This window comes from Camelina sativa, chromosome 6 (assembly GCF_030686135.1).
Source record: "Camelina sativa cultivar CO46 ecotype springtype chromosome 6, ASM3068613v1".
Lineage (NCBI taxonomy): Eukaryota > Viridiplantae > Streptophyta > Magnoliopsida > Brassicales > Brassicaceae > Camelina > Camelina sativa.
The window spans coordinates 17,695,472-17,719,367 of NC_141885.1; the positions used below are offsets into that span (position 1 = coordinate 17,695,472).

Here is a 23,896-nt window from a genome sequence, read left to right on the forward strand (position 1 = left end):
TGACATAGACGCAGTTAACCAGGGAACATTAAACAGAATCAATAACACAAAACACTTGAGGCATATAGGCAAAGAGCAAACCACTGAAAACAGTAACATAACATTTCTGATACAAAACAATGACCAAATCATGTTCACCATCTAGACAATGCATGTCAATTATACAACAGAAGGCATATATCAATGCGACCATGAATCATAGAAGGACTTACAGCTAGGGGTTGTGAGTTTCAAAGTCCTGAAGCAAATATCGTACAAGGCCTCATTGTCAAGAACCATGCACTCATCTGCATTCTCAACAAGCTGATGAACAGACAAAGTAGCGTTGTAAGGCTCAACAACAGTGTCAGAAACCTTAGGCGAAGGGAACACTGAGAATGTAAGCATCATTCGATCTGGGTACTCTTCACGGATCTTGGAAATCAAAAGTGTTCCCATACCAGATCCAGTTCCTCCTCCCAACGAATGACAAACCTGAAACCCTACAAACAACAAAAATCCCCAAAGTTCAGAGTAGTCCCAATAACACCAAAAACACTTCAACGAAAGCAAAATCAAACCCTAAAATCGAACAGATCTAGCGAAATTTTTACCTTGCAAGCAGTCACAGTTCTCAGCTTCCTTACGAACAACATCGAGTACCGAATCAATTAGCTCAGCTCCTTCAGTGTAATGTCCCTTAGCCCAGTTGTTACCAGCACCAGACTGACCGAAAACGAAGTTATCAGGACGGAAGGTTTGACCATACGGTCCAGATCTGAGACTATCCATGGTACCAGGCTCCAAATCCATAAGCACGGCACGAGGAACGAATCTACCGCAACTAGCTTCGTTGTAGTAAACATTGATGCGCTCAAGTTGTAGATCTGAGTCTCCGGTGTACCTACCGGTTGGATCTATGCCGTGTTCGGCGCAAACCACTTCCCAGAACTTGGCACCGATCTGGTTACCGCATTGACCACCTTGGATGTGAAGGATCTCACGCATTTTCGCAAGAAGGAAGCGAGATTGAATAGAGAGATTGAAAAGGATTCGAGATTTCGAGACGGAGGAAGGAGCGGGATTTAGGGTTTTTTCGGAAAATGTGAAGAAGAGCGAGTGAGTGAGTGAGTGAGAAGAGGAGTGATTTTAACGGGTAATTATATATTTTTTCCTAATTTGATATTGCGCTGATATATATATATATATATATATTTGTTTTTTCGAAATTTAAAATAAGACGTTTTTTCTAATAAATTTAAGATATTACTCGCTGTCTCTCGCTCCGTTTCATATTAAATAATTCTATAGAATCAATTAAATTTTCTATTTCACTATTTGTTTATACACTATTTTTTTTTCATCAAAATAGAATTTTATTTATGAATGCAAAAAGTCAATATACATTTGTTCATACAACCAAATTTGGCTAAAAGGTGTGGAACCTTATTACAAAATGGTATTTTTAGAGACAAATTCAATATTACGAAAACAAGAAGCCAAAGTAGAATATCTTGATAGACCCTATCAATTGATATATCATTAGTTATGCCATTCAGGATTTTTGTTAGATATAAGTAACTAATAAGAAAAAAATTATAGATAAAATTAAAAAATGTTCCAAAATTTACATCGTAAATAAAAAATGACAAGTGATATAAAATAAAATTTTAACTCTAAAACTAAATGAAAAGAAACATACTTTATTTTCTATAGAAATTTTGTATATCTGTATTTTAAAATTAAAAATTTATATGTTGTGTTAGATTATATATTATGATATTATATATAATTATAGTTATTTATATATGTTATGCTATAATTTCAATAATGTATGTTTACAACAAGAATTAGATACTTTTGTAATCTGTATTGTTCTTTAAAGCAAAATATTATTTTATGAGTAATAATATATATATATATATATGTTATATTTTGTATAAAATAATGATTATTTTAGTCATATTTTGTTTTAATATACTTGGCATTTTTATTTATTTTTAATATTATAGTGACATATTATGATCTGTGCGACAAAATCAAGTTTTTTTTTTAAGATGTAAAATTAAAATTATTATTTTAAAATAGATAATGTTATTGCAGAAAGAAAAAATATCTTATTTTGTTTAATATCTTCGTTTTTTATAGTTTTTAATTTTATTAAATCTTTCATAGTATTGTGTCGAATAAACTTCAGTTTTATAACTATGCTTGGTACAATATTGTTCTTAAAATTTTTAATATAATTATAATTATGTAATATGTTTTAAACACCAAAATATTTTATAGTAGATTTTTTTATAGATTAGGTTGATTATACTATTGCAACTAGGCCTTCTAATTCTATAAGAGTATTTTTGTAATTTTTTATTTTTTATTGTACTCTTTAAAAAATATCAAGCTAAACTATTTTTAAATGTTCCAAATTCAAATATTTTATAAGTTTATTTTATTATATAAATAGAAATATTCAAATTACTAAGACATTCTACTCACTCGTTACTTTTGATCCGTGTACAATTTATTTTTCATAGATTGAACAATTTGTATACGTTTTAAAAGTCAAATCATAGCACATGCAGAAAATAATGTACTTTTATTATATGGATGACATGATGATATATTTGTTTCAAAAAATAGAATCATATAAAGAAGAAAAATGAAGTATAATGATTAATAACAAATTAATATGGTAAATTAGATATCAAATCTTATATGTGCATCTTGATTGGTTATTCATTTTTTTGTAAACTAGTAATGTATTTTTGCTTTTATAAAGTAATTAAATTGCATAAATTAATATTTGATATTATCATAATATTTTTCTTCAAAATGTAATTATTAACACTTTTAAGGTTATATTCAAAATGTATTTTTGTAAAGGTATATGAAGAGAATTTTGGCATAATGATCATCTACTAACTGTGTGTGTACCTTTTTTTTCATGTGTGCTAACTGCTAGCTAACCATGGAGGTTTAGGCATAAATTTCTAACCTAACTATGTACCACCATTGTTCATTTAACAAATAACAGTTTTAACAAATAACGTTAGATATGTAAAAGGGTAGGCATATTCTTAATCCTAAATGGAACTTAGATTAGAGATTTTTTGGTGATTAACCTTGCAATGCTAAAGAACTTTGTTTCCGTCAAAACAATATTATATTGCATTCATAGAAGTACCCATGCATAATTTTTTTTCCAGCCATGTTTAGTGAGATTACATAATCTTATAATAGATGAAAACATTATAACCAAATTTTGTTAAAGAACGAGCCATCTCGTCATAATTTTTTTCGTAAACATTAATCAAATATTAGAAAATTGCATAAACAACTCAAATCTGAAAACAATGTTTATCCTATTTCCAAATAAATCGACAATATAAACAGGCACTAACAATAATAGCGAAATAAATAAAAGATTACTAGATATTCACCCGCGGTACACCGCGGGCATAAATTTATTTAAAAAAATACAAAATATATTTTGTTTGGTAGATTAACTATATATATTAGATAACTACAATATAATTTGGCTTCCTATCTTTGTTAATTTTTTATATAAATAATCTAACACTTTAGTACACATAGTTTATGTGTGCAATGAAAATAAAAGCAAGTTGTTTTTTGTATATGAATTATACTAACTGATTACTTTTATAAACTTTAATTAATGGACTAAAAATATGTGTATATAATATGTTATCTAAAGCATCTCTCACCTTTGGTAAGTATAAAACATATTCATCATTTTTTAAAAAGTGCATACTGTATAAAGTTCATTTATAGAGTTATTAATTTACCAATTCTTAAGCATAACCATAAAAAAAAATTGGGACTAAGAAAATATATTCCTTATTCTCTATTTCTTCTTAATCTCATCGATTTGATATGTCTCTTACTGATTCTTCTATCCCTTCGTCATCACATATGGTCTCACTCCTTATTGGGAAAATGCTACCCATTTAAAACAAAAGACAGAAAAATAATGGTTAGATGTTTGTGTTTCTATATATTACCTGAGATTGAAAACGAAATGATATGTAAACGCAAACTGACCAGCTAAATGAAAGTTGTGAAGACGCAAAGTTGTGTTTCTATATACTATGACCAACTCAATCTCTCAAAATCAAATGGAAAGATGTCGATGCTAAAAGATGGATAAAACTTTTGAGCACCAATTAACAGATTTCCAGGTTTGATTCTGTCTATTTAGAACACATGTTGGCCATAGAAATAGATGATATTTGAAAGCCCTCACTAACGACACAACCTACTGGCACAATTAGGATATGATTATATCTGTTTTTCTACAAAACTAATTCGAGAGGTCAAAAGTAGAAAGAGTGAGTAATTGTTGCAGGTCATCACAGAATAACACAGAAACCCCAATCATTATTTTTATTTTCCTTTTCTTGTATGTCAAAGAGGATATGAACTACTATTTCAAAATGGACAATACAAAACTGAAAAAAAAACTAAACTATAACCTTTCTCCTTTTCTTTTACCTCCAACTCTAATCAGTAAAGTAATGAAGCTGAGAACAAATTCTTCTGAATCTGCCATAAACAAAAGAACTAACAAACTAAACACCGCGGGTGAATACAGAAGCTTCAGTTTCAACATTTTCACAAATACGTATTTATATACATCAAATGTAGAAAATAAATTGATAACAAAAGGATTATTAATTTACGGATTTAAGATGAGTTTACCAGGGGGACACAATAAAGAAATCAAGGCTAGTGTCATGGTTGTTCCTCTATCCAAGCCGTACCAAAAAGCCGATAAGTTTAATCAATATTCTTATAAGACACTGAAGAATTTCGAATGTCGGAACCATATGACCCACAAAGCAGCCGTAGTATCCTACCAGCCACCGGATCAAACAACGGCAATTGAGAAACAAAGCAAACCTATAATCATATCGATCAGAATCAAAGAAAACAAAGCAAAACCTACCAGATCAAATTTACCTTTAGAATGGAGATTAGTTTCATCAGTCGAGAGTTGATCTTAATTTCAATAAAAACGCGATAAAAGAGATTCTTCACTGCCGCCTCCTCTGTCTGATCCGTAGAATTGAGTCGCAACAACTTTTAGGGTTCTAATTATTTGCAAAAGGGTTTCGTTTTTCTCAATTACTCAATTAGTATGGAGCAATCCGAATACATTTATAAAAGATCCAGAAAAAAAAAAACACGGATCCTCATTAAAAACAACCCGTTTGTAATTGTTTCCTTAAATATGACAATGGCATTCCTGTAAATAATTTGAAACTCTAGGATTTTTTCCATAAACTGCTGCAAAAATGTAGATATAGAAGATGGAAGATAGATGATAACCTACTACTATGTTAAAAAGAGTACCAATAGTGCATTGGAGAAATGTTTCTATGAGTTTGCAATTCAAATCTTTGCAATGGACCCACATACTTTTTGTTGGCCAAAGTGCGCACATGCTTTAAGTTCAAGATTTTGATAACTAAGAGTTAAGAGTTGTATCAAATTTGTAATTTTATCAAATTTGTAAATTAGAGTTTAGAGTTGCAAATTTGTAAGCTACTACTTATGATAACCCGTCCTGCGGACCCCACTAGTCTTACTGCTAGCCGTCTCAAACGGACCCCAAACTGGCTCAGTGGGAAGATTGTTAAAGGGTGGGGGACCAGGGTTCGAGGAACGCCTGGCGCACCAATAACCTACTGTGGATTTGGATGAGTAGTTCCAATTGCCACGGTGAGGGGTTAGGATCGATGCCCTGCAGGGCCAGCTTGGAGCCTATGGGGGCAACTAGTAATGGGCTAGTGGGGTCCACGGGACGAGTTGTTACATAAAAATCGCAAATGGAACTACTCATCCAAATCCACAGTAGACTATTGGTGCACCAGGGGTTCCTCGAACCCTGGTCCCCACCCTTTAACAACCTTCCCACATGACAAGTTGTCATCAAGTGATCTGCAGTGATGGGTTAGGATCGATGCCCTGCAGGGCCAGCTTGGAGTCTATTTGGGCGGCTAGCGGTGGGCTAGCAGGATCCACGGACGGTCTGTTGGGGCGGCTAGCGGTGGGCTAGTGGAGTCCGTGGGACGGGTTGTCATACTACTTTACAAAAGTTTTCATCTTTATTGTAAATTTGTAATGAAAGGAAAAGCTACTATTTATAATAAATGAGATTAAGTAACTAGAGTGGGGCATGATATTATTTAGCAATTCATAAGATATAATAATATATATATATATATATTAATTATCATATAAGTTAATATGATTTAGTGGAGCTAAACTAATTCAATTGCCTACTCAACTAATGAAATGAAACATCATACTATGATTTTATAGGTGTAATAGTCAATATTTAAAAATTACGTAAATGCATAATCATGTATTTAAACTATTTCATTTCTCATCTAAAATATTGTTTCATTTTGATTATTTAATTTATTATAAAATAGCATAATCTTTTTTTAAAAAGACAAATCAAATAAAATGTAGGAAATATGTGAAGTAGATTTATCAATTATATGATAGCAAATTTTATTATAAAATAATCTTGATATCTATCCTTTTTTTGTGGCAAAAAGAACTTAGATATAATTAAAAATACATGTTAAGTGTACTAACTGTGTAGAGAAATATGATTTTTTGGAATTAAGATTGAAAAAAAATTTAAAAACTTAAAATAAAAGTTAAAAAAAAAAAAAAGTCAAATGCAATATTGGAAAGCGTTAGGAAAATATTCTCTCATATTTTTTATTTTTATAAATAGATACCGGTATATTGATAATTAACTGTTACAATACGAATCCCGAGATAGAAGGAGAATAACAACAGATATCAAAACATCATCTGAAGCCGATAACTAAGATATTAGTTAGCCTGAAAATTTGCAAACCAGATATAGAGAAAATCATCTTGAGGCGTAGTAGTGGGAGTAGAGCCATTCTTGTTGTCGAGAGCGATTAGTTTCCTCCGGAGCCGCAACTGGATTTCTTTCTTCAATCTTTCAGTGGAACGAAAATCTGCTGAGTGGATTCTTGCATTCCTCTCAGACCAGATGAAATAAATGAGAGCATGAAATAGGAGATTGCAAATCACATTAAGCTTCCTATTTGTGGTAGGTCGCTTGATCCAATTTAGAAATCCACCAAAATTCGTTGGCAGCTGGGGTAGGAGTTGAGAGAAGAAATCAAACCAAAGAACCTTGGTGTACGAGCATTGGAAGTAAAGATGATCTCTTGATTCTGTCACGGTTAGACAGAGAAGGCAAGAATCAGGAACTTGAATATTCCAGCTTCTCATTATGTCCCTTGTTCTGAGTCGATTCAAAATTGTTTACCAAGTCAAGAAAGCCATTTTTGGAATTTGTTCCTTGAACCATACCTGAGAATGCCAGTGAACTTGAGGACCAACATGATGTAAATGCTTCCACGTTCGTATATAGGAGAATAAGCCATTTGTATGATCCGGAGTTAGTTTCCAACCCGAAAATCCTATTCCAGTCTGCGAGCCTCTTTAGTCCTAGTCCCCCTGCCGATTTAGCAGTACAAACAACATCCCATGATACTTTAGCACCTCTTGCACTGTCTGCCACTCCTTTCCACAAAAAGGCAGAGCAAATTCTCTCAAGTTCCTTTAGACACTTAGAAGGAAGCATGAAAATTGAAGCCCAAAAATTTATTGTGTTATTGATCACGGATTGGAGAAGCTGAAGTCTTCCAGCGAACAAAAGATGGCGATGAGTCCAACCGGAAATTCTTGACTTCACTTTGTCTATTAACGGCTGGTAATCGGAAGCAGAAAGCTTTTGAGTGATTAGTGGAAACCCAAGGTATCTAATAGGCAAGGAGCCGTGAGTTAAGTTGAGTCTTGAGGACATAGAACGAATGCCATTCCTATTATCTCCATCGAGAAAGAGGCAAGACTTAGTCAGATTGATTCCCAATCCCGAGGCTAGTTTGAACATATCCAATGTTTCCAAAATACCCACCAAAGATGATTCAGAGCCATCGAATAATACCAGAAGGTTATCAGCGAAGTTTAAGTGAGTGATCAGGGGTTGAATACAAAGAGAACGAGGCTTTATCCTTTCCTGAGTAACAGCACGGTCCAACTGTTTCGATAATATGTCCATTACCAATGCAAACAAAGGGGCAGAGATAGAGTCACCTTGACGCAGCCCTTTATTTCCAGGGAAATAACCAATTAACTCTCCATTTAGAGCTAAGGGAGTAGTGAAGCAAGTGACTAACCAATTGACGAAAGTGGAGGGAAGTTCGATTGAAGTTAGGATGTTGGTGAGAAAAACCCAGTCCACATTATCGAACACCTTTGAAATATCAATTTGAAGGCAACCTCTAGTTATTGGACCTGGTTTGTGAAAGTCAGCTACCAACTCTGCTGCCAACATGACATTCTCACATAGCAGTCTCCTTTTATGAATAATACCCGATTTCTCTGAACCGCCAAATCCGTAAACAACTTTAATCTCCTTGCCAGAATCCGAGATATCACCTTGTAAATGGTGTTGCAGCAGGAAACAGGCCTGAAATCACCCAATTTCTCAGCAGTTGTTGTCTTTGGAATGAGGGCAATTATTGTAGCATTGACCTGCTTAATGAGCTTCCCTGTAGTAAAGAAAACCGTGACTGCTTCTACCACAATTGGTCCCATTGTTCCCCAGTCATGAGTGAAGAAGTCTGCGGTGAATCCATCCGACCCGGACCGGGAGCTTTGTTCTTTGGTAGAGAAAACATAGCAGAGGTGACCTCTTCTGGAATAGGAATCGATTGGAGAGTGGTTGCTAACTCAGAGCTACACCTGTAGTGGGTTAGGTTCTGAATATCCTCGATTGACATTGGTTGTACATCAGAGTTCTTCGTTCCAAGAAGCTTCTGATAATAGCCAATTATTAAGTTCTTGATCTGAGCATTTTACGATATCCTTTCCCCCTGATCATTGAGTAGTGACCCAATCTTGTTCCTGACATGATGAGCTTTGATAGAGTTGTGGAAGAATCTGGTATTGGAGTCTCCATCAGTATACCATCTTATCCTTGACTTCTGCCTTAAAAAGGATTCCTCAGCAGAGGATAACAACAACCACTTCTTTTTTGCCTGCTTTTCCTCATGAAACAGTAACGGAGAAGGATTGGTAAGAATTTGAGACTGGAGTCTCGTCAGTGCTTCTTGAGCTTCTGCAGTACGAGCTTGTATGTTGCTAAAATATATTCTGTTTAGTTCCTTGCAACCCAGCTTAACCGCCTTGAGTTTCTGACAGAGTCGAGACATAGGTGATCCAACGTGCTCATGAACATTCCACGCATTCTGGAGAAGAGTAGGATAATCGGAGTGAGCTGTGAATAAGTTGTAGAACTTGAATGGAACTTTCCTTCTCTCTCTATCAGAAGTCATAGAGACCAAGATAGGGGTATGATCTGATCCACATGGAGCATCAAAAAGTGCCTTGGAGTGGGGATACGAGTTTAACCAAGCTTCATTTATGAGACATCTATCAAGCTTCCTCGTTATGGGATTGTCCTCTTAATTGTTATACCAAGTATGGCTTGATCCACTTCCAGCCATCTCCTATATATCACACTTGTCAATGCAATCTTGAAACTCTGCCATACCAGTCAAAGGAAGTGGATACAGATGAAGGGAGTAGTGGTCCTCAGCTCGAAGTATTTGATTGAAATCGCCAAGAATCAACCAAGGATGGTGTTGCTGACTATCGTAGTGATATATCTCCTCTAAGTCGGCCCAAAGTTCACGCCTTGCTATCATACAGTTCCTCGCATATACAAAGGATACCGTGTAGGAGTGATTCAAAGTAGGATCAAAAACCCCACAAGTAATAACCTGATCCGTCTTTTTGTAAATGAAAATCTTCAAATCAGGGTGCCAGACAACCCAAATTCTCCCATTAGAGGCAGTTGGAGAATAGTTATTAACATACCTCCATCCTGGAAACCTATTTGCCAAAATTGGATCCGCATTCTCTTCCTGGACCCGAGTTTCCAAAATGCCTCCTAACGAGGTCTTTGAGACAAAACCCAACTCTTAAGTTGTTGCTGTCTAGAGGATGTATTGAATCCCCTTATATTATAACAAAAAAATCTTCTTCATCATTATGATGTCCAAAAGGTGTTGAAAGCAAAGCTTTCAAGCTTGATGAGGGGGACGACCCTTGGAGGGTTGCCGTCCGCTTCCCAAACTGTACTTGCTTTGATGGGAGTTTCCTAGCTCCTTTAACTAATGAATTAGCATGCAGACTAGTTACCAGCTTGCCAACACCCAACTTCAAGAACCCATTTTCGAGTGGCTTCAGATGGAATGTAAATGAGAACTATCCCGTTTGGTAAGCAACGAATGCTTATGCGACCTTCTCTCCCCCAAATTGGGTTCAGATCGACAAAAATCTTTCCAGCTGGTGGAGGGTTCCCATGAAAATGAGCCACTAGATGTTCTTTCCATGTGTTTGTTGCTTTGAGTATGACTGAAGCTGGAGCTCGAACACAGGGAGTACCGTCTTCCGTGAAGGTAGGTTGAGTGGCTTTTTTTAAGTTGCGGAGTGTGGGATCGAATATCTCAGCCCATTGCAGTGGCGTATTATCTATTATCGGTGGAGATTTCACGACTACTGATGGAATAAGGAGCGGATCTGAGCTTATCTGAGCAAATGGTGAATCCCCTACCTGAGTTGGAAAAAATTCGATTCTCCTAGCCTGAGTTGGAGCATCATCTGAATCCAACCTGTTTTCATGGGGATCAGAAGAGTTTCCATTTCCCATTGCTTGCTCTGGAGCGTTTCCGGTAAATTAAGTCTGAGTTGAAAATGGTCGTGGAATTGCCTCCGGATTAATACCCAGATCTGGATCTGGGGGATCTGGGTTCGTCATCGATGACTCTGAAAGGGGATAAGAAAGGAAGAGAGGGGAAAAAGAGAATTTTTTCGCCGGTGGCGTGAGACTAGCCGACGACAAGGGGAAAAAAATTAAGTTTCGCCTTTTATCGCCTACTTTTTCGCCTTTTTGCCTTTAACTGATATTAGTCCTATTATGAATTTCGTTTGTCATTCTCTCATATTTTGGTACACTAAGATCCATTTTAAAAGTACTAAATCAGCCAACACACACGAAATAGTGTAATAGTAAAAGAGAAAATGGAGAAACGAATAGCACATCAAACTCCTTACAAAACTTGTGCTGGGAAGACATTGTCTTTATACACATACCAAGTTTCTATCGATGCTTCAGAGTTCACGCGATAAATGCCTTAGCATTCCATAGCAAAGATTATAAGGCGACAAGTTTTATATGTCCATGCAGCGAAAAATATGCAAGACGAACATGCTTATCATTTGCAAATGTATGCAATACTTAGTTTTTATATATGAAGCATCATCTATTTGCGTGTGAAAATCTTGTGTGATTATAGATTCTAAAATGGTTCAATTCATATGATATAGTTATATCCTTAAGATTGTGGTCCTTGTGTTGAGACTTGTTCTTTGGAAGGAAGCTTTTTTGTACCCATGGACCGTAGTTCATTCACGATCACAGTGAAGCTTGGCCTCTCTGATGGTTCCGCAGACCAACATCTCTCCATCAGCAATTTCCAGTCCATGTCACAGAAGTCAGGAATTGGCGGTCGTAGCGTATTACTAACTATACCACCTATTTCAAATTTTAGGTTAAGAAAATTCAAAATAGAAACAAAGCAAACCCGTAAACAAGTATTACGTAGAAAAGGTTTCACCTATGATCGCCCCGTAGTGCAAGTCGGCGTAAGGTTCTTCACCGGTGAAGAGTTCCCAGAGCACAATTCCAAATGAAAACACATCGACCTGTAGTGTCCAGATTAAGGCATCCGCTAGAGAAGCAAATACATTGTAGAGACAAATAACCAAGTTGATAATAGTTGATTAGTTCACAAACCTTCTCAGAAACAAGGCTACTGATTCCATTTAGAAGTTCTGGTGCCATCCATGGGAGTGTTCCCCGGACACCACCCGATATTAATGTTTGACATTTCACCTTCGAGAGACCCAAATCCCCAACCTGAAATGATCACAAACTTCTATCAACAACTTTAAGGGGGAAGATAGCAAGTACAACCAAGTGGAATAATTTCTTAAATGTTTTCCTCTGATACGAGAGTGTGAACTCTATTTGGAACTAATGCTAAACCTTATCTATGTCCATATTGCTTCACAAAACTCGAGTCAATTTACCTTGCAAATGGGGCGATGAGGATCTCTGAGGTTGACGAGTAGGTTGTCACTTTTGAGATCAAAGTGTACTATGTTCTTTCCATGCAAATACTCCATCCCAAAAGCGATGTCCATTGCGATCAGCAGGCGCTTGCGCCTATCAAGATTCCTGAAAAATAAACCATAACAATTAATGGCATTCTTCTAACCATGTGTCAACATAGCTCTGAGGAATGTATACATATGATACCTCACACTCTTCTGCAACGCATTTCGTAAAGAACCGTTAACCATATACTCTGTTACCGTTGCCACAGAACCTCCAGGTGAATCCAGCACAACCCCATAAAAAGCAACGACGTTAGGATGATGCAAGCCAGCTAGGTTCTGTGCCTCGTTCCAAAAGTCATCGATCTGATAATTTGTACATAAGATAGACATCATTATGAACTATTCAACATATGTCTAAACATGTTCTTTTAATGCACCATCAGCTGTACTGAGACAAACCATTCGTTCTTGCTCAGATGGTTTGCCAGCAAAACATCGATCATTGATCCGTTTAATTGCAACATCAGTGCCTCGCCATTTCCCATGATAAACTGTCCCAAATGTGCCAGATCCTAGTTCTCGCAATTCCTCAAGATCGCTGTCCTTAATAATCTATCATATAATCATAATATAACATGATTCTCACAATTCCTCAAGGTTGCTGTCGTTAATCATGAACGTAAGTGAATTAAGAATAAGGTTTCAAACCTGCAACTGATCCAGAGAATCAGAACCAGAATATCCTAAATACAATCTTTCGACAAGCTGGTTCCTGATATCCTGAGAAATAATAATATCAATTTCATCACTTCTGAAGCAATATGAAATCTAAAGAAAGGAATGAAAAAAATAATGAACAGTATGCAACAGACCTTGAAGTGTGTGGACTGGTGTTTTATTTCATCATTACGTGAAAATTCTCCTTTATCAGAAGCATACTCATCCACCTTGATTGGAGGTTCATGATATGAAGTACTTGACTGTAAAACAGAAGCAGCCACTCCTTCAGCAACATTCTGAAGTTCTTGTTTGATGTGCTCCTCCTCCGAGCCTTGTAGAGAGAACCAAAGACCAATCAACAGATAATCCTCAACGAAAATGACTTGAAAAAATAGAAATGGAGTCATGTATAACAAGAAAAACCACCTTTCGAAGAACTAAGTAGGTTAGGCTTGGTATCCTCCATTGAGTCAGATTGCAAATTCCATGGGCCCTGGTTGCTAAAAAATGACGTTGATGATTCTTTGACGTCTGCACCACCAACACTAGATGACAAGGATGATGGTAAATTGGCAGCATCAGGATGTGATGATAAGGAAGATGGTAAATTAGCAGCATCAAAGGAAGGTTCAACATCGCCAAAGACGGGGTTGCAGGACTGCGCTTCCAGAGAATCGAACTGCTGACCTCCAACCAATGATTGTAGATACAAACCAGGATTACCTGATAAGGGTGACTGTTTTGGCGCACATGATGTCTTAGGCTGAGAGTCATGGCCTGGAAGAACTACTCTTGTTAGTGTCTCATTTGAGTCCGTGTGACCAATGTTTGGACTTACTGGAGATTGACCAGAGGTGTCATGTAAGAACATATTCTTCCTTGCCATTTGTTGAGAATTGGTACCCATAATATCTTCTTTTCCCATATTTTCAGCTGGTGAGACGAAATTCTGACAATTGGTATATGCTTCAGGAGCATGTATGTTAACATTATCCATCAATCCTCTTGGTTGGTATTGGCCATATGCTACTGAAGGGTCTAAAAGATTTTGCTGCTGTCTAGATACTTGAACTTTTATCGGAACATCTCTCACAATCTCGTTGAGTAGAGGTTCAACTGTCTCGACCTGAGCACTCGCAACATTGGTTGTACGTACAGTATCTCTTTCTTGATGGTTAGGATGATTGAGGAAGCTTTGTTGACCCGTAAACTTATCCGTCTGTTGGATTCTGACGATGTCATCTGGACGAGAATCAGGGTAAGATGAGCTCACATACGGTACAAACATTGTCGAGCCATCACTCCTCTCCCGTATAATGGGATCAGAATGCATATGAGGCAAAGAAGTCTGGCACATTTGACAATCATCTACCCTTCGAAAACTTTCAGGCGTAACTACTTGCCGATGCAAGATTCTATCAGGGAGAACAATATGTTTAGATGGTGAAATCTGAGTCCCACCATAACTGCTAATTGGTGGTATACCAGGAGAAACCGTACCTTGATATGCAGAGTAGCTCGGGTCTGTTGGAAGAGGGACTAACTTTTGAATCCCCACATTTCTTTCAGCAGGAAAGTTCCCCAACAGGCTTTCTTGGGTTTGCACTGCCGGGTTAATCAATACTGGCGTGGCACCAATCTGGGCATTCAAGGGAGCCATTGACATGTGAGCAGCAGGAAGCAACTGGTGGGATGGGACATTCAAAGTACTTCCTTGAAAAGGTTGTTGGGAGAACAAAGAGGTAGTACTTGGCAGAAACTGGTTAGGTGAATGAACAGAATCTGGTTGTCTTAAAACTTCTAACCGAGATTCAACATACACCGGTGAATGATGTTCAGATGGCGTAGTTATTGGTAGCTGCTGGATCTTACCAGCTATTGGTTTCTCTGAAACAGTCTCGAACTGAGAAGAATGAAACGGATCAGCTGGAACAGTAATTGGTACAACATAAGCAGATAAACGTGGATCAGGAGGAACAAGTCTTGGTGCAGTATTCACATAAGTATGAGGTGAAACAAACTCACTTTGACCAAGGCCCAAGCTATCAACAACGTCAACGCCACTAAAATCAGAATTAGGATTAGAACCACCACTAGCTACACTCTCCTTACTCGCAACAACACCATTCACAGCCTCTACAAATCTCTGCCCAATGTCAACTCCATCCCATACTCAGCTACTCCAAAAGAATCATCAACCTCAGATGCATCAAACAAAAACACTCTCAACTTCCCAGACCCATCTGAAGATCTCTCCACCAACTTATCAAACTCCTCCATCATGTTATCAATATCCTCACTACAAGAAACAGAGACCAAAGCATCAAGCTCCTCATCAGGAAGCTGGTACTTAATCACAACAACAGGCTGACCATAAACCTCGATCATCTTCTGCTCAAACTCATCAAATCTCACATTCCTTTTAACAGTAACGATCCTTGTCTGACCACCAACGTATCGTAACACCCCATCGCTTGGTCTAGGCATTATCTTTCCATTGTAGCTACACAAAAACTTCAACTTTTCCCCATCTTCTTCACTATCCACCACCACCATATCGCTACCTTTAATTCCAAGATTTGGATTTTTCCTATCTTTACTTAACTGTTCACTACCGTTGTTACCTTCTTGAATAAACCCAAACCCAGTAGTGATTCCATCAGAGACACACTTATTACCCAAATCAGAGATATGATCTAACCCAGAACTGGGTTCATGTGCCATTGTTTTGTGAAAAAACCCGAATTGGAAGCAGCGAGACACAGATAGAGTTGATTTCTCTCACCTGGTCAATCTTGAAGATTCTTCTTATTCGGGAGAGAGAGAAGAAGAAGAAGAAGAAAGGGAGGAGGCAAAGGGAGTCGTTGGAGTTGATGGAAAACGACGACGTTCATCGGAGTTATCAAACTTCAACTTGGATTTTCTCAGTTGAAGCAAATTTAGTTGTTTTTTAAGGTAAACAAACACGTGAGAGATGAGAAGGGCACGTGGTCTGGGCTCTTGGTCTCTGGCCTCATGCAAAAGAAGGGAAAAAAAAAAAAGGTTGCGTTTGTTATCCGAACTGTGTCAGATAAAGTGTAATGCTCCATCACTCGACATGTTTTTTTTTTTTTTTAAAATAAAAAAATTTAAAAGTTCAAATAAAAAAGGTTTGACACATGAAATTGGATGAAGAAAATTGTCAAATTTGGATATCACTTGTTGTTATTTATTGGTTTGTGTTATTCTCTCGTTTGATCTCACAATATGGGCCGGAAAAAAAAGCTAAATTTCAGATCTTTCGGCCTCAACGTTAAGGCAATTTCATAAGCTTTAAAAAAAGTAAAAATGCGTCTGCCGGGAGTCGAACCCGGGTCTATTGCTTGGAAGGCAATTATCCTAACCGTTGGACTACAGACGCTTCCATGCTTACACATTTGACCTTACGTATTTGATGTCAAACCATATAAAAGTCAAACAAAAAAATCTAATCAGAATTTAGAAAGCATATATTACTGACGTTGACAGATATCTCGAAACGACATCACTTAAAGCTCTTCCGTGTTTTTCTTCTTTTTGAGTTTTGACCAAAAACAAATTCTGAAGAATTTGTCTTCCCCGGTTTTGATTATTATATATTTCTTTCTTGAAACTTTTCGTAGAAAAATCTCTCTCAACAAAAGCCCGTCTTATTAAGCAAACAACAAACAAAAAAAAGTCACGAATTCGAAACTTCCTCGTCTTTGTTACCATTGAAACATTTCATTTTTTTATCCGTTTGATTTCTCGCTCTTCACAAAATCTACTCGCCGGATTCTGATTCCTAATTCTCCGAGCTTCACGTATCATAGTTTCAGGTACGTTCTCGATTTTTTATTTGTTTGTTTTATGTTTCTGATTTATCAATGAAAAAAAGTCGTATCTTAATATACCTTTGTTGTTGTTTCTTTGATTTGGTTTGATTTATATTAGGAAGAGGGCATCATATAGTTGTTGGTGCAATCAATTCACAATTTTTTTCCCCCGACGACTTTTTTTATTTTGGATGATGATGTGTTGAACACTCCAGGTTTTGGGGTGATTTTTTAGTTTTTTGATTCTAGGAGTTTGTGGATTTAATGGTAGAGGAAGGTATCTTGTGTTTCTTCAATGAATCTGAAGGACCTCTCGTTTATGTGAAGACAAGATTGTTGTTGGAGATTACTACTACTCATCTCATTCGTCTTCAAGGGTTTGCTTGATTCGAACTTTTTAAGTGTTTTTGAGGGCGTTCTAGCTAGTAACCATGGATGGAGAGGCTACTTCTTGGATTAGGAGAGCTAACTTCTCTCATACTGTTTGTTATCGTATGATAAGTTTAGAATCAAATCCAGATAGGACTTCTGGATTGAAAAGAATGCCTCTGAGTTCACCTTCTGATTTGAAATCACTTGTTGGTGGTGGTGGTACTGAGATACAGAGGAATCCACTCACTAATAAGAAGAGGTCTGTTTCTCCTTCGCCTCATATGGCTCTTTCTCATTCTTTTCAGGAAGCCAAGTCTGATATTAAGAGGTTTTCTACTCCACATCCTATAAGAATGCAATCAGAAAAGGGAACTAATAAGGCCAAGGATTCCTCTGAGAACAAGTCGTTTAATCTACGGCCTCTGTCACACTCGGGTCCTATTAGGGATCTTAGTACGCTGAAAATTCAAGACAGGGCAAAGAGCAAGATAGACAAGAGGTCTTCAAAGTCTGTTGACTACAGAGGCTCTAAAGTTAGTTCTGCAGGAGTGCTTGAAGAGTACCTCATTGATGCGTCTAAGGTTTCTTATGGGGACAGGTTTACTCACGGGGTATATAGCCAGCTTTACCATGGAGAATATGAAGGCAAAGCTGTTGCTCTCAAGATTATCACAGCGCCTGACAATAGCGACGACAGGTTCTTGGCAGCTCGTTTGGAGAAACAGTTTACCATGGAAGCCACACTTTTATCTCGACTAAGCCATCCGAACGTCGTTAAGGTGATTTATCTTTATGTTATATTATGTCAGTTTGGTTGTATGAAATATGATTGATGCCTTTGGTGTGATTCTTTTCTTCTGATTGATGATGTCCTGATGCAGTTTGTGGGAGTCAGTACTGGAAACTGTATCATCACAGAGTATGTACCTCGAGGGTCATTAAGATCATATCTGCACAAGCTGGAGCATAAATCTCTTCCTTTGCAACAGCTAATCGAGTTTGGTCTAGATATTGCGAGAGGAATGGAGTATGTTCACTCAAGAGAGATAGTTCATCGGGATCTCAAACCAGAGAACGTGTTGATCGAAAACGACTTTCACTTGAAGATCGCTGACTTTGGCATAGCGTGCGAGGAGGAGTACTGTGATGTATTGGGTGATAATACTGGAACTTATAGGTGGATGGCACCTGAAGTGATAAGACGGATACCACATGGAAGGAAGTGTGATGTTTATAGTTTTGGACTTATTTTATGGGAAATGGTAGCTGGAGCTGTTCCATATGAGGAGATGACTCCTTTCCAAGCTGCTTTCGCAGTCATGCACAAGGTAAATTCATTCTACATCTGCTTGCATAGATAGAAAAGCTATAGAATTGCTATTGATTTTTACACCAACTATGCCTAGATTAGGATTTGATGACTGAGTTAGAGCATTATTGTTCAGTTTGTTCTAATACCATTTGGAATTTGTGTTTGATATTGGCCAGAATATTAGGCCGGTGATACCAAAAGATTGTCCAACGGCTATGAAAGAGCTGATCGAGCTATGTTGGTCGTTGCAAACAAACAAGAGACCAGAATTTTGGCAGATTGTCAAAGTGTTGGAACAGTTTAAAAAGTCTCTGACAAAGGAAAGAAGACTCAATCTTTTGCCGAGCCAGATCTGTCCAGAACTAAAGAAAGGTCCTAAATTCTGGATTCATAAATTGGCATCAATCCATCATCACCACAGCGGTGGTGGCGGCAGCAGCACCAGCACCTTAGGCTCAGCCTTACCTAAGCCTAAATTCGCTTGAAAGACTCTGTGAGTGACTCTCATTTTTTTTGGTGAATAGGAAAAAAGAGCCAGTGGTTATGTTTTTGTTTATAATCAACTGTCTCCATTAAACAGAGCTCTTGTTTTATGGGTTGGCTTTGTTTTTGTTAAGTCATCTCTTTTTTTTTTTTCTTGAAATTGATTCGTTTTGTTTGGAATAAACAAAGGCTTTAATAAGATTTGATAAAGATAGTCTTAAAAAAGATTGAAGCAAAGAGATAGATATTACAATCATGCCCACAAAGTGCTCGACGAAATAACCCTAAATTTAAAAACTAAGACACATACGCTTCTTCAGACGCCGGTAGAACCAAAACCACCTTCACCACGAACAGTATCATCCAAATCTTGAACCTCCACAACATCAGGAGTCACAATCTTTTCAATAATCAACTGAGCGATTCGATCACCCAACTTCACATCGAACTCAACATCAGAATGATTGAACAAAATCACACCAACAGGTCCTCTGTAGTCAGCATCAATCACACCAGCTCCAACATCAATCGAATGTTTCCAAGCCAAACCAGATCTCGGAGCGATCCTCGCGTATGTTCCTTCGGGAACAGCGATGCTTAGATCCGTCGGGATAAGCGCTTTACCTCTCGCCGGAACTTTCGAATCCGCCGCGCTTGAGAGATCGTAACCAGCGGAGAGAGATGAGCCTCTTGTTGGTAAAACAGCTTTCTCTGAGAGTTTCTTCACTTTGAAGAATGGTGCTGAAGAAGAATCTCCATGATGGATTCCGTTTCGATCGAGCTTTTGGATTTTTGGTGACGGTTCGTTGACGGCGTCGGAACCGTTGTTGATCTTCGTCTCTACGCAGGCCATTGTTGAAACTGGGAAGCGAAGTGTTGTGAAGCGTTTGTTCAAGGTGTTGCAGATAAACCCTAATTTCAATTGAGGTCGAGTTGTAGTGGTGGTGGTGATGAGGAAGAGGCGTCGTAGTTCCGCCATAAATGGAGTGAGTGAGTGAGTGCGTGGCGCCAAAATTTCCCTCCACCCTAAAAAAAGTAGAAACTTAATGGGTTTTGAACCAATTCATATATTTCGGCCCACTAGGCCCAATAATTGTTGTTCTTCCTCATAAACCCTTTTTTTCTTCTTCGGACCTCATAAACCCTAATTTCATTTTTTTTTTTCTTGAATAATCGAACACTAATCGATTCACTGGTTATTGTATTGTCTTTGTCATGTTTTCTCTCATACTCCATGGAAGAAGGTCTGTGGAGTTGCAGAAATGGCGTAATTTAAGAGTTTTTACAGTGAGCATTGTGCAAAATGCATTTGCTTTTACCAACTCGTTCTCCTCTACAACAGCTGGGGATGTGAGTATTACTTTTACAGTCTCTTATCTGGTTAAATCATTGGGTTTAACTACAAGGCTCGCTGAATCAATCTCAAGGAAGGTCAGTTTCGAGGACAAGGCTAATGCGGATTCAGTTCTGAAGCTACTTCGAAGCCATGGGTTTAAAGATTCTCAGATCTCCACGATTGTTAGGTATTACCCAGAATTGCTTGTAACTCATGCTGAGAAATCTCTTCGTCCTAAGCTCCAGATTCTGCAGTCAAGAGGAGCTTCAAGCTCTGAGGTAACAGAGATTGTTACCAAAGTTCCGGCCATCTTGGGAAAGAAAGGTGAAAAATCTATCAGCTTGTACTATGATTTCGTCAAGGGTATTATGCAAGAAGGTGAGAGTTCTTCCAAGTGTGTAGATTTGTTATGTCATTCTTTGGCAGAGGGTAAGAGACAGAACAAAATGCGAAATATATTGGTTTTGAAAGAATTGGGAGTGCCTCACAAGTTGTTGTTTTCATTGCTCATCTCTAGTTCTCAACCTGTTTATGGTAAAGAGAAGTTTGAAGGAACACTCAAGAAAGTTGTTGATATGGGTTTTGATCCAGCCAAAGCAAAATTCGTGGAAGCTTTGCGTGTAGTCTACGAGATGAGCGATAAAACCATAGAAGAGAAAGTCAATGTCTATAAAAGGTTAGGCTTAAGTGAAGTGGAGATATGGGCAATTTTCAAGAAGTGGCCTTTCTTTTTGAAATTCTCCGAGAATAAGATTATTCAGACGTTTGAAACACTGAAGAAGTGTGGTCTGGTGAAGGAAGAGGTCCTTTCGGTGTTGAAGACTCGTCCACAATGCATACGAGCTTCAGAGAAGAAGATATTGGACTCTATTCAAACGTTTCTAGACTTAGGGTTCAGTAGAGATGAGTTCAAGTTGATGGTTATGCGATATCCTAACTGCACTGCGTATTCTGCAGAGATGATGAAGAAGAAGTTTGAGGTTTTGGTGAAGAAGATGAATTGGCCACTAGAGGCTTTGGTTTTGCTCCCTGCGGTACTTGGATATAGCCTGGAGAAGAGGATTGTGCCGAGGTGTAATGTAATAAAAGCTCTCATGTCAAAAGGATTGATCGGAAGTGAAAACCCTCCGATTTCATCTGTCTTGGTGTGTAATGATCAGATATTCTTGAACAGATACGTGATGAAGCACAACAAGCTTGTTCCTAAGCTTATGGCTATCTTCACGAGAGAACGTGTCTCGTAGTTTCGTTTAAATTTACAAGTGTCTGTATCTGAAACCCATTTTTGTAGTGTCAGTTCGACTTTGGATCCGACTGGTTTTTAATATACAATCCAATTGGGGAAATGAGTTTTACCATTATAAGGAAATGCAATAGTCGTAACAAACAACTTTAATCCGACCACTGCATTAAGTTTAAGACTTTGTCAACATTGTTAATGTATTATAGGGAGTTGAATTTAAGGTTATGTGACAATCATATCTAGTCAGTTTTATATTCAAATCTTACACTCCAGTCACATACAGACTAGCCGCAAAGACAATGTCACGTTTTATAGCATTTGAAGCCAAATCCATTTTCTTGTGTAATGCCGAGTTCCCCATAATGGCGGCAGCGTTCTTGAACTCACGGCATGTCTCGTCCAATCTCACAATGGTACGAACTATCAGGCCTTCAGGGACATCAGTCAGTTCACATATCTCTGCAAATGGAGTCCCCTGCAAAAATCAAGCATACAATATGTTTAAAAGATGTGAATCGTGCAATGTATAAAATACCTTGCTTTCTAGTTACAAACCTTTGCCCACTCATAGACAACTTCAACCAGACCAAATTTGAGATTCTCCTGGGCATATTCTTCAGGGTCTATTTGTAAGTTGTATTGAGCTTGAAGTTCACCAAGTCTGATTGCGGTATCATAGAGTCTATGCAAAAGAGGGTCAATGATTAGACTATATCAATCAGATCGGAACAAATACTGCATGTGGTTATGAGAAGGGAAAGAGTGCGATCGTTACAAACCTTTGTTTAGCTTTAGCTAGCTTAGGAGTAAGTGAAGGCGCTGAAGTGTTTTTTTGTTGGAAGACAAAGGCAGACATTACAGCCACTGCTTCTTCTGGTTCTAATTCTTCGAATTGATTCTCAAACAGACACACTGTGCATATCAATTCTTCCCCAGAATTCATCTCGCAAGCGACACGGCCTTTGATTTGAACGACGAGGTCTTCATCTATACACCCAATTTCCTTCAGAACATCGATCTGCAAGAAGAGATTAGAGCTCTACATGTTACTCTAAATTATCATACATAAGAGTAAACAAAGATGCATTTGGAATATCTCATTTGAATGTACCCGGCCCTGAAACGCAGGCATCTGTAATAGGGCTTCATCAGACATTTGAAATTCTAGATCTTTGAGATCCTTCTTATGCTTCTTAATCTCCCTAGCTAACTTCATGTGCTCTTCCAGTTTAACACAACCGTGGCACTTATTCGCTGACATCTTTTGCAACAGGCTGGTCCATTTATAGTACGTCTCCACAAGCTCAGCATCTTTCAGCTTCAAATCTGAAATGGAATCATGAATTTAAGGGAGAAATGATTTTGCAGCAGGGAAAACCTAAATAGGGCTATAATTTAGTTAAAGAACCTTTTATTGGGTCTAGAGCAGGAGGATACTTGTTTCCATTTGATTTCAGATCCAAAAGTTGTTGAACCGTCTGAGAAAAAGCTGCCTTGTTCCCATCCTCGAGTAGACGAAACTGATCAATCTTTATCTTGCTATCGCATATGCACAAGAAATCTTTGTTATCAAACCCTTTAACCTCGTAACCTACACCAGCAGCCACTCCATGGTACGGGAGCTCTATCTTGATCACAACGGAACCTTTACGAGAGCTCGGTTTCGTATAAAATTCTTCTTCAAAACCACGTTTTGACTTGGGCGCAATAAAATAACCATGAGAGGGATCTGAGCTTTTCTTGCCAATGCTGACCATATTTTTCTCTGGTGGCGGTATTTCAGATTTTATTACCAAAATAATATATTGTCTGTTAGTGTTGGAAGGTCCCTTCAGAACGACTCCGAGTAAATTGTCTATGCCCTGTACAATAACACACATGAGCAACCGATAATGAACCAGAGAAAAGACAAACAGGTGGAGACTGGGTGCTCACTGTTTCAGATTTCATGACCACTACTCTTCCTTGTACAAGAAAGTTCTGGGCATTAGGAGACTGCATGACTGCTTCTGACATCTTGCTGTTACACTCGTTTGCTTCCATATACAAGTCATAGTAATCTTCAATTTCCGGTTCACATTTAATACATCTGGACGAATAAATCAATAGGTTAATTCGACGGTGAAGTTGAACGCAGAGGTAACATAAACAACACAACAGAATCAATGGATTTTTTACAATTATACAGAGAGTACAAAAAGCCGCGCAATCACTCAGAGTACGAAAATTAAGTAGGTTTGGCCTTACTCGATATTTTTGACTGGTAGAGCACGTTTTAGCATGAGAAGCTGCTGTTTCTCGGGCAATTTCTTCTGGGCATGGAATTCAGCAAAACTTCTTTTCAGCATGTC

The 23,896-nt window shown here is 37.8% G+C and overlaps 4 protein-coding genes, 1 long non-coding RNA gene, 1 other non-coding gene and 2 pseudogenes across 12 annotated transcripts; 2 read left to right on the forward strand and 6 right to left on the reverse strand.

The window, feature by feature from the left end:
- Positions 1–165: 165 nt before the first annotated feature.
- LOC147942734 (tubulin beta-2 chain-like) lies at positions 166–1,135 on the reverse strand. The gene is made up of 2 exons (XM_087454075.1): positions 594–1,135; positions 166–482 (listed from the first exon to the last, which is right to left on the reverse strand). The coding sequence occupies exons 1-2, from the start codon at positions 985–987 to the stop codon at positions 181–183; spliced, it is 696 nt and encodes a 231-aa protein (XP_087310201.1). The 5' UTR covers positions 988–1,135; the 3' UTR covers positions 166–180.
- A 2,570-nt stretch (positions 1,136–3,705) lies between these two features.
- On the reverse strand, positions 3,706–5,172 carry LOC147942735 (uncharacterized). 3 transcript variants are annotated; one of them, XR_015560185.1, is made up of 4 exons: positions 4,960–5,170; positions 4,699–4,852; positions 4,492–4,542; positions 3,706–3,939 (listed from the first exon to the last, which is right to left on the reverse strand). It is a non-coding gene; the product is annotated as an uncharacterized LOC147942735 (long non-coding RNA). The 3 variants fall into 3 exon arrangements; XR_015560186.1 differs by having other exon boundaries at positions 4,946–5,130; XR_015560187.1 differs by lacking the exon at positions 4,492–4,542 and having other exon boundaries at positions 4,960–5,172.
- A 6,146-nt stretch (positions 5,173–11,318) lies between these two features.
- Positions 11,319–15,827, reverse strand: LOC147942736 (RAF-like serine/threonine-protein kinase 20; annotated as a pseudogene). The gene is made up of 9 exons (XR_015559161.1): positions 13,393–15,827; positions 13,119–13,297; positions 12,955–13,026; positions 12,706–12,858; positions 12,446–12,609; positions 12,217–12,364; positions 11,921–12,043; positions 11,742–11,829; positions 11,319–11,659 (listed from the first exon to the last, which is right to left on the reverse strand). The product of XR_015559161.1 is annotated as an RAF-like serine/threonine-protein kinase 20 (transcript).
- A 467-nt stretch (positions 15,828–16,294) lies between these two features.
- TRNAG-UCC (transfer RNA glycine (anticodon UCC)) lies at positions 16,295–16,366 on the reverse strand. The gene has a single exon. It is a non-coding gene; the product is annotated as a tRNA-Gly (tRNA).
- Positions 16,367–16,565: 199 nt separating this feature from the next.
- Positions 16,566–19,099, forward strand: LOC147942738 (serine/threonine/tyrosine-protein kinase HT1-like). Of its 3 annotated transcripts, none has more exons than XM_087453224.1 (4): positions 16,566–16,802; positions 16,918–17,950; positions 18,053–18,499; positions 18,660–19,099. In XM_087453224.1, the coding sequence occupies exons 2-4, from the start codon at positions 17,231–17,233 to the stop codon at positions 18,966–18,968; spliced, it is 1,476 nt and encodes a 491-aa protein (XP_087309350.1). In that variant the 5' UTR covers positions 16,566–16,802; positions 16,918–17,230; the 3' UTR covers positions 18,969–19,099. The 3 variants fall into 3 exon arrangements, with proteins under 3 accessions (XP_087309350.1, XP_087309352.1, XP_087309351.1); XM_087453226.1 differs by having other exon boundaries at positions 16,621–16,802; positions 17,477–17,950; XM_087453225.1 differs by having other exon boundaries at positions 16,672–16,802; positions 17,015–17,950.
- Positions 19,100–19,154: 55 nt separating this feature from the next.
- Positions 19,155–19,988, reverse strand: LOC147942739 (deoxyuridine 5'-triphosphate nucleotidohydrolase pseudogene; annotated as a pseudogene). Its single transcript, XR_015559162.1, has one exon. The product of XR_015559162.1 is annotated as a deoxyuridine 5'-triphosphate nucleotidohydrolase pseudogene (transcript).
- A 114-nt stretch (positions 19,989–20,102) lies between these two features.
- Positions 20,103–21,648, forward strand: LOC104790918 (uncharacterized). Its single transcript, XM_010516716.3, has one exon. The coding sequence runs from the start codon at positions 20,182–20,184 to the stop codon at positions 21,544–21,546; it is 1,365 nt and encodes a 454-aa protein (XP_010515018.2). The 5' UTR covers positions 20,103–20,181; the 3' UTR covers positions 21,547–21,648.
- LOC147942740 (DExH-box ATP-dependent RNA helicase DExH11-like) lies at positions 21,640–23,893 on the reverse strand. The gene is made up of 7 exons (XM_087453227.1): positions 23,793–23,893; positions 23,481–23,634; positions 22,954–23,407; positions 22,657–22,871; positions 22,325–22,563; positions 22,101–22,227; positions 21,640–22,020 (listed from the first exon to the last, which is right to left on the reverse strand). The coding sequence occupies exons 1-7, from the start codon at positions 23,891–23,893 to the stop codon at positions 21,808–21,810; spliced, it is 1,503 nt and encodes a 500-aa protein (XP_087309353.1). The 3' UTR covers positions 21,640–21,807.
- Positions 23,894–23,896: the final 3 nt, after the last annotated feature.

Excerpts from the sequence above, each read along its gene's own strand:
- LOC147942734 (XM_087454075.1), bottom strand. The coding sequence starts at position 987 with ATGCGTGAGATCCTTCACATCCAAGGTGGTCAATGCGGTAACCAGATC. Across the intron at positions 483-593 it reads GAACTGTGACTGCTTGCAAG|GGTTTCAGGTTTGTCATTCG; the intron begins GTAAAAATTTCG and ends TGTTGTTTGTAG.
- LOC147942738 (XM_087453224.1), top strand. The coding sequence starts at position 17,231 with ATGGATGGAGAGGCTACTTCTTGGATTAGGAGAGCTAACTTCTCTCAT. Across the intron at positions 17,951-18,052 it reads GCCATCCGAACGTCGTTAAG|TTTGTGGGAGTCAGTACTGG; the intron begins GTGATTTATCTT and ends GTCCTGATGCAG. Across the intron at positions 18,500-18,659 it reads CTTTCGCAGTCATGCACAAG|AATATTAGGCCGGTGATACC; the intron begins GTAAATTCATTC and ends GATATTGGCCAG.
- LOC104790918 (XM_010516716.3), top strand. The coding sequence starts at position 20,182 with ATGTTTTCTCTCATACTCCATGGAAGAAGGTCTGTGGAGTTGCAGAAA.
- LOC147942740 (XM_087453227.1), bottom strand. The coding sequence starts at position 23,893 with ATGCTGAAAAGAAGTTTTGCTGAATTCCATGCCCAGAAGAAATTGCCC. Across the intron at positions 23,635-23,792 it reads CTACCAGTCAAAAATATCGA|ATGTATTAAATGTGAACCGG; the intron begins GTAAGGCCAAAC and ends TTATTCGTCCAG. Across the intron at positions 22,564-22,656 it reads TGCCTGCGTTTCAGGGCCGG|ATCGATGTTCTGAAGGAAAT; the intron begins GTACATTCAAAT and ends CTCTTCTTGCAG.